The sequence below is a fragment of the Diceros bicornis genome, chromosome 2 (assembly GCF_020826845.1).
Source record: "Diceros bicornis minor isolate mBicDic1 chromosome 2, mDicBic1.mat.cur, whole genome shotgun sequence".
Lineage (NCBI taxonomy): Eukaryota > Metazoa > Chordata > Mammalia > Perissodactyla > Rhinocerotidae > Diceros > Diceros bicornis.
The window spans coordinates 5,124,956-5,140,248 of NC_080741.1; the positions used below are offsets into that span (position 1 = coordinate 5,124,956).

Consider the following 15,293-nt stretch of genomic DNA (forward strand, 5'->3'; position numbering starts at 1 on the left):
GGATGGTAAATTGGTATAAACACTTTGGAGATCCATATGGTACCAGTGCAGTAAATTTGACGGTATACATACTTTCTGACTTGGCAGTTTCACTCCTAGGTAAGTAAACAATCTAGAGACACACACACAGAACCAAAGTGGTATGACGTAGCAGTAAGACCAGAAGGGCAGGAAGGAGACTTCCAGTTTCTGGTCTGGCATGTAAGGAGCTTGGAAGTTGTCACTCCTGTGCTCACAACAAGGAAAAACCTGAAAAAAACTGAAAATCAACAACTCTTCTTAGATCTGTCAAAAGATTGAGATCACAGAGAAAACTGCTGCCCCCAAAACTGGACAGACTGCCAGGCACAGAGAATCACAAGTTACTGGAGCAGAAGCCCAGGAGAAAAAGCTGTGGGAACCAGCACCATGGTAGAAAAACAAACTGTAACTGATAAACTGCTGGGGGCTCAGCGTGGACAAGTTTGAGAGTTAAAAACCCTAGGAAAGGCGGAAGCGGTGCGGTCTGGGTCGGGTACCGATCTGACAAGATAAAGCTGCCGGAGAATGGACAGTGAGGTCCAGAGAGATGGAAGGATCTTGGATTTGAGTGATGATGCTTGGCGAGAAGACAAGCGGCCTTATGAGGATGTTGCAATACCACTGAATGAGCTTCCTGAATCTGAACAGGACAACGGAGGCACCACAGAGTCTGTTAAAGAACAGGAAATGAAGTGGACAGACTTAGCCTTACAGTACCTCCATGAGAACGTTCCCCCCATAGCAAACTGACCCTTGGCTCCTTTTTCATGGACAGATTTTTTAAAAATACATAGATACAGAACGTTTTCTTCCAGTCTCCTAATTGAAATCTTTTAGTAATAGATCAGCACTCAACAATGTACACCCACTTAGTTTGTGGCAGCAAAGTGCAATGTGAAGATACTCACCAGAGCGAGAAACTGATTGAGATTTCTCAGGAGTGCAGAATATTTGGCTCTCTGAACCTAAAGGTCTTCATTCACTGGCTTGTGTCTGAACATCATGAGTTAAACATTTGCCTTTAACTCTGATTTTGCTTTACTATCAGAGCTTAACACATGCCAACTGCTTATCTGTGTCCTGTGACACGGGTGATTGAAAATATGAGAGGGAAAGGCAAAAAGGAAGCCACACGTGAAGAGAATTATTACCATCTCATATACCCCTATTCTGAGAAGATTCTGAGTGATGTGTGTGAAGCCTGTAGATGTAATGGATGTATAGATAGCCTGTTTACTGATTACTGGGACTCCTAAGATTCCCTGTAGGATTTTCAAACTTTGGATACATTTACAGATTAAAAAGTTATCTGACAGTTACCTCTGCTGCCCCTACAACTTCCTTTGGTGCCTCTGGAAAGGATCTTTGGCTAGATGTTTTATCTAGTAACAGCATTTCTTATTTTCTCAAAGCGCTTTCAGATGTAACTGAAACACCATGGAGTCAGATTTAGTTAAGCATTTGTATAAGAACTTGTATTTTGCAGAACCCATTCATGGACATTGATCTCCTGGAATTGTTTGCCTCTGTTAAGTGGCATCTTTCTTGTTCTGTGCCCAGATCATAAACTCTGGGAAGAGGCCCTGCCTTATACTTCTGTATCCCTCATTGAAAAACTGAAAACACTGAATAATTGGGGGGGGGGGGGACCCTAGGGAAGGTTTTCTGGTCCAGCATGTAAGGAGCTTAGAAGTTGCCACTCGGTCCTAACAAGTAAGAAGCTAAGCAAACTGAAAAATCAACGATTATTCTTATATCCATCAGAGAAGTGAACTCACAGGGCAAGCTGCTGCCCCCAGCATTGGAGATACAAACGGGTAGATCAGAGAATCACACCTCACCAGATCAGAAACCCTCTGAGCAGAAACTTCCATGGGAACTAGTATCAGAGTAGGAAAACCTGAACTGTAATTGATGAATTCCAAAGGCTCAGTGTGCACAAGGGGAGCCTGCACATTTTTGTGTTTTACCATGTGGAGCTCTACCAGGTTTTCACAGTGAATGACTGGGCTTCTGGCAGGGGAGGGGAAAGTAGCCATTTTGAAATATGCCAGAACATTCTGTTCTTAACAAGCCTGCCCTCAAGAGAAACTACCTAACCAGATGGTAACTTACTAGGGTTTTTATCTGAGTCTAACTGACATGAAGGAAGAGAAATACCCAACTCCTGCCAGCTCTAGCCTTCTATGTGGGGGAAGGGAAACACCCAACTCCAACCTCTCCAGCCATCAGGTCTCACCAAAGGCTAGGAAAAAACCAAGAGGCACTTGTGAAGTTCACAGCCCAAAGCCACAGGCTCACTAAAAGACGGAGACATAATCATAGGACTACAGAATGCTTCCCATCCCATCACCACCCCTTACTACCTCACCACCAACAGTCTATTTACTGGCATTCCTTTCACTCAGAACATCATGTCTGGCTTTCAACCAAAAATTACAAGGGATATTAAAAGGCAAAAAACACTGAAAAGACAGAGCAAGCATCAGAACCAAACTTAGATACGGCAGGGATGTTGGAATTATCAGACCATGAATTTAAAGCAATTATGATTAATATGCTAAGAGCTCTAATAGGTAAAGTAGACAACATTCAAGAACAGATAGATTGGGTTTGGTCCGGTGGCATAGTGGTTAAGTTCAGTGCGCTCCACTTGCGCAGCCTGGGTTCATGGGTTTGGAACTCATCAAGCCATGCTGTGGCGGCATCCCACATACCAAATAGAGGAAGACGGGCACAGATATTAGCTCAGGGACAATCTTCCTGAAGCAAAAAGAAGAAGATTGGCAACAGGTGTTACCTCAGGCCCATCTTACTCACCAAAAAAAAAAAAAGGACAGATAGATAATGCAAGCAGAGAGATGAAAATTCTAAGAATTACAAAGAAATGCTAGAGATAAAAGATATTAACAGAAATGAAAAATGTCTATGATGGGCTCATTAGTAGACTGGACACAGCTGAGGAAAGAATCTCTGAGCTTGAGGACATGTCAATAGAAACCTCCAAAATCGAAAAGCAAAAAAAGAAAAACACTGGGAAAACAAACAAACAAAAAGAACAGAATACCTAAGAACTGTAGGACAACTTAAAAAAAAAAAAGATGTAACATATGCATAATGCTAATAACAGGAGAAGAAAGAGAGAAAGGAACAGAAGCAATACTGAAGCATAATGACGGAGAATTTCCTCACATTAATGTAAGACAGCAAACCACAAATCCAGGAAGATCAGAGAACACCAAGCAGGGTAAATGCAAAAAAACACTAGGCATATCATATTCAAACTGCAGAAAATCAAAGATTAAAAAAATGATCTTCAAAGAAGTCAGAGGAAAACAACACCTTACCTATACAAGAACAAAGAAGAATTACATCTGACTCTCTTCAGAAACCACGCAAGCAAGAAGAGAGTGGAGTGAAATATTTAAAGTGTTGAGGGGAGAAAAACCACCAACCTAGAATTCTATGCCCTGCAAAATCATCCTTCAAAAGTGAAGTAGAGGAGTGAGGCTAGCAAGACGGCAGAACAGGAAGCCCTAGATCTGCCTTCCTCCATGGAGACAAGACAACAACAACAAACAGACCAAATGCCTCTGTGAGAAAGCCAAAAAGCAGTTAAAAGGTTTGGGCACCCAGGCCAGGGCGAAGCCAACAGCATCAAAGCCCAGTAAGAAAATTCATGACACTGTGCACTCTCTCATGCCCCTCTCCCCTGGTGCAGCACATTTGGGAGGAAACCCCCAACTCTTATCTTCTAGAAGATATGTCAAATGTCAGAATTTTAGAGGGGCTGCCTAAGGGAATGGTTTCTGTCTTGATGTATCCAAGTAATGACAAGAATGGAGTGCCAGGTTGGGGATCTCTAAGAACAAAGATGATCAACCACGCACTAGACTCTGCAGTACCACACACACAGTAGGTGGAGCTCCAGTATCACAATTTACTACAGCACCAGAGAGGCTGCAATATCATACACAGACACCAGGGGGAGCTCCTGAATAGAAACCAGCAAACCTCTTCAAATAGAAGATTACATGCACAAGCCCAGAGAGGATGCATACCTAGAAAAGGATTGAGAGATCTCCAAATCTTTAGCCCTGCTAAGTGGAGAAAGGCCTCCCTGTGTGAAATCAGACTGCAAAGTCTGGGAGAGTTGGCTGACTCTTCAAATGCCCAAATCACAACAACAAATAATAAGATACACAAAGAAACAGGGAACCATGACATATTTAAAAGAAAAAATTAAATCTCCAGAAATCAAACCTAAAGAAACAAAAATATATGAATTGTCAGACAAAGAATTAAGAAGTACTATCAAGAGGATCCTCAATGGGGGCCAGCCCCGTGGCGTAGTGGTTAAGTTCACACGCTTCACTTTGGTGGCCCAGGGTTCGCGGGTTTGGATCCCAGGCACAGACTGAGGCACTGCTCATCAAGCTATGCTGTGGTGGCGTTTCAGATACAAAATAGAGGAAGATGGGCACAGATGTTACCTCAGGGCCAATCCTGCTCAGCAAAAAGACGACGACTGGCAACAGATGCTAGCTCAGGGCTAATCTTCCTCACCAAAAAAAAAAAAAAAAAAGATCCTCAATGAATTAAAAGCACAGATGGACAACTAAACAAATCAGGAAAATGATGCATGAAAAAAATAATATCAACAAAGAGAAACCATGAAGAAGAACCAAACAAAATCTGGAACTGAAGAATACAATAACAGAATTAAAAATATAAAAGAGGGATTCAACAACAGACTTGACCAAGCAGAAGAAAGAATCAGTGAACCTGAAGACAGAACTTTTGAAATTACCAAGGCAGGGGAGCAAAAATAAAAGGATGAAGAAAAATGAAAAAGAGTCTAAGGGACTTATGGGACACCATCAAGTAGAACAACATATGCATTATGGGAATCCTAGGAGGAGAAGGAAGAGAAAGGGGCAGAGAACCTATTTGCAGAAATAATCACCAAAAATTTCCCCAATCTAGGAGAAATGGACTTACAAATTCAAGAAGCCCAAATAACTCTAACTAGGATAAGTCTAGAGAGACCTATATGAAGACACATCATAATCAAACTGTCAAAAGTCACATACAGAGAATCTTGAAAGTCAAGAGAAAAGCGACTTGTCACATACAAAGGAATTCTTTTTAGGTTATCAGATTTCTCAGCACAAACCTTTCAGGATAGTAGGAAGTGAGATCACATATTTGAAGTACTGAATGAAACTAACTGCCAACCAAGAAGACTAGATCCAGTAAAAAATCTCTTCCGAAAACAAAGGAGAAATCAAGACTTTGCCAGATTAAAAAAAAATGCAAGTTCATCACCAGTAGCCTTGCCCTACAAGAAATGCTGCAAAGAGTCTTACAAATTAAAGTGAAAGGACAATAAACAGCAAAACAAAACCATATGAATATATAATATTCCCTGGTAAAAATAAACATACAGACAAATATAGAATCTTATAATATTGTAATTCAGGTGAGAAAATCACAAATAAATCTGGTATAGAATTTTTTATAAGCATAAAACATAATTATAAATCAATATTAATTGATGTATGCAATATAAGAAAATAATTTGTGTAATCAATAACACAAAATGGGAGGCAGAGATGTAAAAGACTACAGTTTTTATATGTGACTGAGTTGTTATCTGCTTAAAATAGATTGTATAACTTTAAGATGTTTTATGTGATTGCAATGGTAACCACCAGGAAAATACTGATAGAATATATACAAATGGAAATGAGAAGGAAATCAAAACATGTCGCTAAAGGAAAAAAGCAACAAAACACAAAAGAAGACAGCAAAAGAAGGGAAGAGATACAAAGAAGCTACAAGGCAGACAGAAAACAATTAACAAAATGGCAATATTAAGTCCTTCCCATTTAATTACTTTAAATGTATATGGATTAAATGCACCATTTAAAAGACACAGATTAGCTGAATGGATAAACAAGATCCAACTATATACTCTCTACAAAAGATTCATTATACATCTGAGGAGACATATAGGGTAGAAGTGAAGGGGTGGAAAAAAATATTCCATGCCAATGGGAGCCTAAAGAGAGCAGAGGTGACTACACTTATAGCAGACAAAATAGAATTTAGGATACAAACTGTCACAAGATAAGGACATTATATAATAAAAGGTCAATTCACCAGGAAGATATAACAACTATAAATATATATGCAACCTAACATTAGAGCACTCAAATATATGAAGCAAACACTGACAGACTAAAGGTAGAAACAAACAGCAACATAATAGTTGTAGGAAACTTTAATACCCCACTTTCAGATATGGATAGAACAACCACACAGAAGTTCAATAAGGAAAAAGGACATGAAAAACACCACAGGCCAATTGTACCAAACAGACATATACAGAACACTCCACCCAGCAACAGCAGTATATATATTCTTTTTAAGAGAACATGGAACATTCTCCAAGGTAGACCACATGTTAGGCCACAAAACAAATATTAATAAATATAAGAAGACTGAAATTATACAGAGTACATTCTCCAACACAAGGAAAGAAACTAGAAACCAATAGAAGGGAAACAGAAAAATCCACAAATATGTGCAAAATAATCAATCCACTCTTAAACAACTAATGGGTCAAAAAAGAAACTACAAAGAAATTTAGAAAATATATGGAGACAAATGACAATGAAAACACAACATACCAAAACTTATGAGATACAGCAAAAGCAGTACTAAGGTAAGTTTATAGCAGTAAATGCTTATATTTAAAGAAGAAAGATTTCAAATCAACAACCTAACCTAACACCTCAAGGAGACTAGAAAAGGAAGAACAAACTAAACCCAAAGTTAACAGAAGAAAGGAATTAAACGGATACATTAAACGGATCATACACCATGACCAAATGAGATTTATTTTATGGAATACAAGGATGGTCCAACATATGAAAATCAATCAATGTAATACACCATATTAACAAAATGAAGGACAGAAAATGTGATTATCCCAATCAATGCAGAAAAAGCATTTGACAAAATTTAACAATCTTCTATGACAAAAAAAAAACACTCAACAAATAGGAATAGAAGGAACTACCTCAACATAATAAAAACCATATATGAAAAGCCCACAGCTAACATCATATGCAATAGGAAAAGACTAAAAGCTTTTCCTCTTAAGATCAGAAATAGGCCAGGGATGCCCACTCTCACCACAACTATTCAACAAAGAACTGGAAGTTCTAGCCAGAGGAATTAGACAAGAAAAGAAAGAAAAGGAATACAAACTGGAAAGAAAGAAGAAAAATTACCTCAGTTTGCAGATGACTTGATCTTACATGTAGAAAACCATACGGATTTCCAAGAAAAACTGTTATAATTAGTAAACAAATTCAACAAAGTTACAGGATACAAAATCAAAAATCAATTGCATTTCTATACACTAACAATGACCAATCCAAAAAGGAAACTAAGAAAATAATCCCATTTATTATAGCATCAAAAAACATAAAATACTTAGGAATAAATTTAACCAAGGAGGTAAAAGACTTGTATACTGAAAACTACAAAACACTGCTAAAAAAAATAAAAGAAGTTACAAATAAATGGAAAGATATCCTGTGCTCACGGATTGGAAGACTTAATATTGTTGAAGTGTCCACACTATCCAAAGTAATCTACAGATTCAATGCAATCTCCATCAAAATCCCAAAGATATTTTTTACAGAAATAGAAAAAAATCCTAAAATTCATATGGGATCTGGAGAGATACCAAATAGCCAAAACAATCTTAAAAAAGAAGAACAAAGTTGGAGGCCTGACACCAATTTCAAACTTGACTACAAAGCAACAGTAATTAAAATAGTGTGGTACTGGCATAAAGATAGATATATAGACAATGGAAAAGAATAAAAAGTCCAGAAATGAACCCTTGCATATATGGCCAAATGATTTTTGACAAGCGTGCCAAGATTACACAACAGGAAAAGGATAGTCTCTTTAACAAATGGTGTTGGGAAAACTACATTTCCACATGCAAAAGAATGAAGTTGGACCCATATACAAAAATTAACTCAAAATGGATTAAAGTCCTAAGACCTAAAACTATTAAACTCCTAGAAGAAAACAGGAAAAAAGCTGCAGGACATTGAATTTTGGCAATGACTTCTTGGATATGACACCAAAAGCAGAGGCAATAAAATAAAGAATAAACATAATAAAAAAATTAAAATTACACTAAACTTAAAAACTTCTGCACATCAAAGGAAACAATCAACAGAGTAAAAAGGCAACCTATAGAATGGAAAAAAATAACTACAAATCATATATCTGATAAGAAGTTAATATCATATATATATATATATATGGAACTTCTACAACTCAATAACAACAAAAATAACCCAATTAAAAATTGAGTAAAGGACTTGCATAGACATTTCTCCGAAGACAATATACAATGGCTAATAAGCACATGAAAAGATACTCAATTTCACTAATCATTAGGGAAATGTAAATCAAAACCACAATGAGATATCCCCTCACACCAGTCCGGATGGTTACTATCAAAAGAACAGAAAATAAGTGTTAGCAAGGACGTGGAAAAGTTGGAACCCTTGTGCGTGGTTGGTGGGAATGTAAAATGGTGCAGCCATTATGGAAAACAGCACAGAAGTTCCTAAAAAATTTAAGAATAGAATTATTACATCATCTAGCAGTTCCACTTCTGAGTACATATCCATTCAAAGTAGGGTCTTGAAGAGAGATTTGTATATCCATGTTCACAGCAGCATTATTCACAATAGCCAAGAGGTGGGAGCAACCCAAATGTCCATCAACAGACGCATGAATGAAGAAAAAGTGGCATATACATACAATGGAATATTATGTAGCCTTAAAAAAGGAGGAAATTCTGTCATATGCTATATAACATGGATGCACCAGGAAGACATTATGTTAAGCAAAATAAGCCAGTCACAAAAGGACAAATATTGTCTGATTCCACTCATATGAAGTATCTAAAGTATTCAAAAGCATAGAAATAGAAGGTAGAAAAGTGGTTATCGAGGACTGAGGGAAGGGGGCAGGGGAAATTAGTGTTTAATGAGCATAGAGTTTCAGGGCTGCAAGATTAAAGAGTTCTAGAGATCTATAGTACAACAACATAATATATTTAACACTACTGAACCATATACTTAAAAATTATTGTACTTAAAAATTGTTGTGATATTAAATTTAATGTTATGTGTCTTTTATCACAATAAAAAAAGATAAGATTTAAACAAAAAAAACCTGAAGGTAAAATAAAGACTTTCTCAGACAAACAAAAATCGAGGGAATGTCTTGCCAGTAACTTCCAAGCAATGTTAAAAGAAATTTAGAGAGAAGGACAAGGATATAGGTCAAAAACTCCAATATACATAAAGAAAAGAAGAGCACCAAACAAAGAATAAGTGAAGGGAAAATAAATACTCTAATTTTTCTTATTCTTAATTGACCTAACAGATAATGGGCTCTTCAAAATAATAACAGCAACAATGTATTCAATTATGTATGCTTATCTATGTTTATATATGCTCACATATACCAAAATGAAAGACAGCAATGATACAAGGGACGTGGGGTGGGAGAAATTAGGAATATTTTGTTATTATAAGGTATTTCACTACCTGTGAATCAATATATTGTTATTTGAAAGTCTACTTGGATTAGTTGCAAACTCTAGGGTAACCACTAGAAAAAAATTTAAAATAAGTATAATTAATATACTGAGACAGGAGGGAAAATGGGATCATATAAAATGCTCAATTAAAACCACAAAAGGAAGAAAAAGAATGGAAGACAATAATAGGAACAAAGAACAAAGGCAACAACAAACAATAACAAATATAGTAGATATTAATAAACTACATCAATAATCACTTTAAATGTCAATGGTCTAAATACACCAACTAAAAGACAGATTATCAGAGTGGATCAAAAAACAAGGGCGAGCCAATTACGTGTTGTCTATAAGAAACCCATTTTAAATATAAAGGCATATACAGGTTAAAAGTAAAGGGATGGAGACACGTATTCCATGCTGTTTTAGACTGAATGAGTTTCCCCAAAATTCATAAAATGAAGCCTAATCTCCAATGTGATGGTTTGGGGGGGTATGCACTGGAAGGTGATTAGGTCATAACAACGGAGCCCTCATGAATAGTATTAGCAACCTTATAAAAGAGACCCCAGAGAGCTCCCTCACCCCTTCTGCCATGTGAAGACAAAGCAAGAAGACAGCCGGCTAAACAACCAGGAAGCAGGCCCTCAGCAGACATCACATCTGCCAGTGCCTTGATCTTAGACTTCCCAGGCTCCATAACTGTGAGAAATAAATGTTGTTTAAACCATCCACTCTATAGTATTTTTGTCAGAGCAACCTGAATGGACTAAGACACATGCTAATAACATTAATAAAAGAAAGCAGAGTAGCTATATTAATTTCAGACAGAGCAAACTTCAGAGCAAGGAAAGTTATCAGAGATAAAGAGGGGCAATACATAATGATAAAGGGGTCAATACTCCAGGAAGACATAACAGTTCTTAAAGTGTATGTGCCTAAAAATAGAGCATCAAAGTACATAAAGCAAAAACTGATATAACTGCAAGGAGAAATAGATGAATCCACTAGTAAGGCTGAAGACTGCAACACCCTCTATCAGAAAAGGACAGACCCAGTAAGCAGAAAATCAGTGAGGATATAGTTGAACTCAACAGCATCATCAATCAACTGGATATAATTGACATATAGAATATTTCACCCAACTAGAAGCAGAATATATGTTCTTCTCAAGTTCACATGGAACATTCACAAAGACAGACCACACTCTGAGCCATAAAACACACATAAGCAAATTTAAAAGAAATCATACAATGTCTGCTCTCAGACCACAATGGAATTAAACTAGAAACCAATATCAGAAAAAGGGCTGGAAAATCACCAAATACTTGGAGATTAAACAACACACTTCTAACTAACACATGGATCAAAGGAGAAACCTCAAAAGAAATTTTAAAATACTTTTAACTAAATGAAAATGAAAATACAATTTACCAAAATTTGTGGAATGCAGTGAAATTAATGCTTAGAGGAAAACTGATAGCACTGGATATATATGTATCAGAAAAGAAGAAAGATCTAAACTCAATAATCTAAGCTTCCACCTTAGGAAACTAGAAAAAGAAGAGCAAATTAACTCCAAAAAAAAAAGCACAAGAAAAGGAATAAAATTTAGAGCAGAAATCAATGAAATTGAAAACAGGAAATCAATAAAGAAAAAAGTCAATGAAACAAAAAGCTGGTTCTTTGAAAAGATCAGTAATATTGATAAGCTTCTAGCCAGGCTAAGAAAAACACAAATTACTAATATTAGAAATGAAAGAGGGGTCATCACTACTGATTCTATGTATATTAAAAGGATAATAAAGGAATAACGTGAATAATTTTTTGTCCACAAATTTGGTAACATGAAATGAGCCAATTCCTTGAAAGACACAATCTAACAAAACTCACACAAGGAGAAATAGATAATCTGAGTAGGCCTATATCTGTTAAAGAAACTGAATCAATAATTAATAACCTAACAAAACAGAAAGCACCAGACCCAGAAGGCTGTGCAGGAAGAAACATTTGAACAGTTAAGGAAGAAATGATACAAACTCTTTATAATCTCTTCCAGAAAACAGAAGCAGAGGGAATACTTCCCAACTCACTCTATGAGGCCAGCATTGTCCTAATACAAAAACCAGACAAAGACATCACAAGAAAGGAAAACTACTGAGTAATACCTCTCATGAACATAGATGATAAATTCTCAACAAAAATATTAGCAAATTGAATCCAACAGTGTATGAAAAAATTATACACCATAAATAAGTGGGATTTCCAACTGGATCATAGATTCAGTGTAATCCCAATCCCAGCATTTTTTTCTTTTTTGGATGTTGACAAACTGATTCAAAAGTTTATATGGAAAGGCAAAAAACCAGAATAGTCAACACAATATTGAAAAAGAAAGTTGAAGGACTGATACTATCCCACTTCAAGACTTACTATCAGGCCATAATACTCAAGACAGTATAAAATTGGTGAAAGAACAGATGTATAGATAAATGGGACAGAATAGAAAGCCCAGAAATAGATCCACACAAATATAGTCAAATGCTCTCTGACAACAGAGCAAGAGAGAAAGAACAGTCTTTTTAACAAATGGTGCCAGAACAACTGGATGTGCCAAAAAATGAATCTAAATAAAAGAATTTTATCACTATGATAAAGGGCATTTTTGAAAATCATACAGCTAACATCATACTCAATGGTGTAAGACTGAAAACTTTCCTCCTAAGATCAGGAACAAGACAAGGATGTGCATTTTCACTACTGCTATTCGATGTTGTACTGGTGGATCTACTCAGAGCAGTTAGGAAAAAAAATAAAAGGAATCCAAATTGTAAAGGAAGAATAAAACTATGTCTATTCACAGATGACATGATCCCATACATAGATCATCCCAAAGAATCCACAAGAAAGCTACTAGAGCTAATAAATTCAGCAAAGTGGCAGGTTACAAGATCAACCTATGAAAATCAGTTGGTTTTCTATATAACCAGCAATGAACAATCCAGAAAGTAAATTAAGAAATCAATTCCATCTGCAATAGCATCTAAAAGAACAAAATACCTAGGAAAAAAAATCTAACAAAGGAAACGAAAGACTTGTACGCTGAAAACTACAAGACATTGATGAAAGAAATTAAAGAAGACCTAAATAAATAGAAAGACATCCCATGTTCACGGATTGGAAGATTTAATATTGTTAAGATGTCAATACCAACTTAATCTACAAATTCAACACAATCTCTATCAAAATTCCAAAAGCCTTTTTTGCAGAAATGAAAATATTGATCTTCAAATTCAAAAGGAATTGCAAGAGATCCTGCATAACCAAAACAATCTTGGAAAAAGAAGAACAAAGTTGGAGGACTCACACTTCCCAATTTCAAAATGTACTGCTAATGTAGAGTAATCAAAACAGTATGGTACATCAATGACATCAGCATCATGGCGGAGTCAGCTTTCCCTATAGAATCTCCCCACCAAGATACAACAAAAAGGACATTCATATACCAATAGAAGACATTCACACAACACAAAAGACGTCTGCAGCCTTATATCTGAAGGTGGAGGTGCTGGAATCCCTGGAGGAAGCGGAAGGAGGTAAGGAGAACTCCTCTCCGTCCCCAACGGCAGTGACTCCGGGTCACGCGGCTCTTGGGGTGGGGGGAGGGGCGGCCCTCTACAGGAAAACTGTCGCTCTCCAAGTTCTCTCACAGTCTGTGGGAAACTCCCATATGGAGGGGACTGAGCTGTTGCAGAGGTGTCTTCATCAAGCTAGCACCCCAGGAGAGCAGACAGCCAGAGAAGAGCAAGACACCCCTGGGATTGTGCACGCGAAAGAAAGAGCCCCTCCCCTTGCCCAGGGCTCCAGCACAGCCGGTTGGCCAGAGCGCCCACGGATCACAGTGGGCTCAGAATACACAGCTCTTGACCCCCACCCAGTGGCAGCAGGTGGAAGCTGCAACCAGATATTTTCAGCATAAGGAAAAACAAACCCACGCCCTCAAAAAGTAATGGAATAGACTTGAAAGTCTAGAAATAAACCCATACATCTGTAGCCAATATTTCTGACAAGGGTGAAAGTCTGTTCAATGAGGAAAGAACAGTTTCTTCAACAAATGGTATTGGGACAACTGCATTTCCACATGCAAAAGAATAAAGTTGGTGCCCTACCTCACACTATATTAAAAAACTGAACTCAAAATTGATCAAAGACCTAGTATGAGCTAAAACCATAAAACTCTTAGAAGAAAACACTGGGGTAAATCTTCATGACCTTGGATTTGGCAATGTATTCTTAATTGTGACACCAAAAGCATAAACGCAAGAAGAACAGAGAAATTAGACTTCATCATAATTAAAAATTTTGTGTTTCAAAGGACATTGACAAGGATGTGGAGAAATAACAACACTTCTGCGCTGCTGCTGGGAATGTAAAATGGTGCAGTGGCTGCAGAAGATAGTATGGCAGTTCCTCAAAGAGGTAAACATAGAATTACCATATCACCCAGCAATACCACTTTTAGGTATGTTCTCAAAAGAACTGAATCCAGGAACTCAAACATATACTTTTACACCAATTTTCATTGTAGTAGTATTCACAATAGCCAAAAGGTGGAAGCAACCCAAGTGTCTATTGGCAGATGAATGGATAAACAAAATGTAGTAAAAACTCACAATGGCTTTTATTCAGCCATAAAAAGCAATGAAGTTCTGATCCATGCTACAACATGGATAATCCCTGAAAACATTATGCTAAGTGAAATAAGCCAAACACAAAAGGACAAATGTATGATTCCACTTATATGAAATATCTTGGATAAGAAAATTCATAATGACAGAAAGTAGATTAGAGGGTATCAGAGACTGGGGGGAAGTGAGAATAGGGAGTTATTGTTTAAGTGGTACAGAGTTTCTAGAACGATGAAGAAGTTTTAGAAATAAAGAGTGGTGATATCTGTAAAAACATTGTGATTGTAATTAATACACTGAATTGAACCTTTAAAAATGGTTAAAATGACAAATTTTTGGTATGTACATACTTTACTAGAGTAAAAAGAAATATTAAAAAAAGAATCTAGACACAGACCTGTAGCCACTAGGAAAAATGGTATGGCGTTCCTCAAAAAATTAAACAGAGAATTACCATATGATCTAGAAATTCTACTTCTAGGAATATACCCAAAAGAAGTGACAGCAGAGACCTGAACAGATATTTGTACACCCATGTTCACAGCAGCGTTATTCACAATAGTCAAAAGGTGGAAGCAACCCAAGTAACCATCGACAGATGAATGGATAAACAATATGTGGTATATACATAGAATATTATGAATATTTTTCAGCCTTAAAAAGGAAGAAAATTTTGACAGATGCTACAATGTGGATGAACCTTGAGGACCTTATGGTAAGTGAAATAAGTCAGTCACTTATTATTCTACTTACATGAGGTACCTAGAGTAGTCAAATTCACAGAGACAAAAGTAGAATGGTAGTTGTCAGGGGCTGGCAGGAGGGAGAAATGGGAAGTTACTGTTTACTGGGTACAGAGTCCATTTGGAATGATGAAAAAGTTCTGGAGATGGATGGTGGTGATCACTGCACAACAATGCGAATGTACTTCATGC

At 36.9% G+C, this 15,293-nt stretch overlaps 2 protein-coding genes across 4 annotated transcripts in view; one reads left to right on the forward strand and one right to left on the reverse strand.

Annotated features, from left to right (window-relative positions):
• RNF13 (ring finger protein 13) overlaps positions 1–15,293 on the reverse strand; it is a 147,163-nt gene that overhangs the window by 16,320 nt on the left and 115,550 nt on the right. The gene's annotated exons all lie outside the window — the stretch shown is intronic.
• On the forward strand, positions 495–1,663 carry LOC131411912 (anaphase-promoting complex subunit 13-like). Its single transcript, XM_058551099.1, has one exon. The coding sequence runs from the start codon at positions 547–549 to the stop codon at positions 769–771; it is 225 nt and encodes a 74-aa protein (XP_058407082.1). The 5' UTR covers positions 495–546; the 3' UTR covers positions 772–1,663.

Excerpts from the sequence above, each read along its gene's own strand:
- LOC131411912 (XM_058551099.1), top strand. The coding sequence starts at position 547 with ATGGACAGTGAGGTCCAGAGAGATGGAAGGATCTTGGATTTGAGTGAT.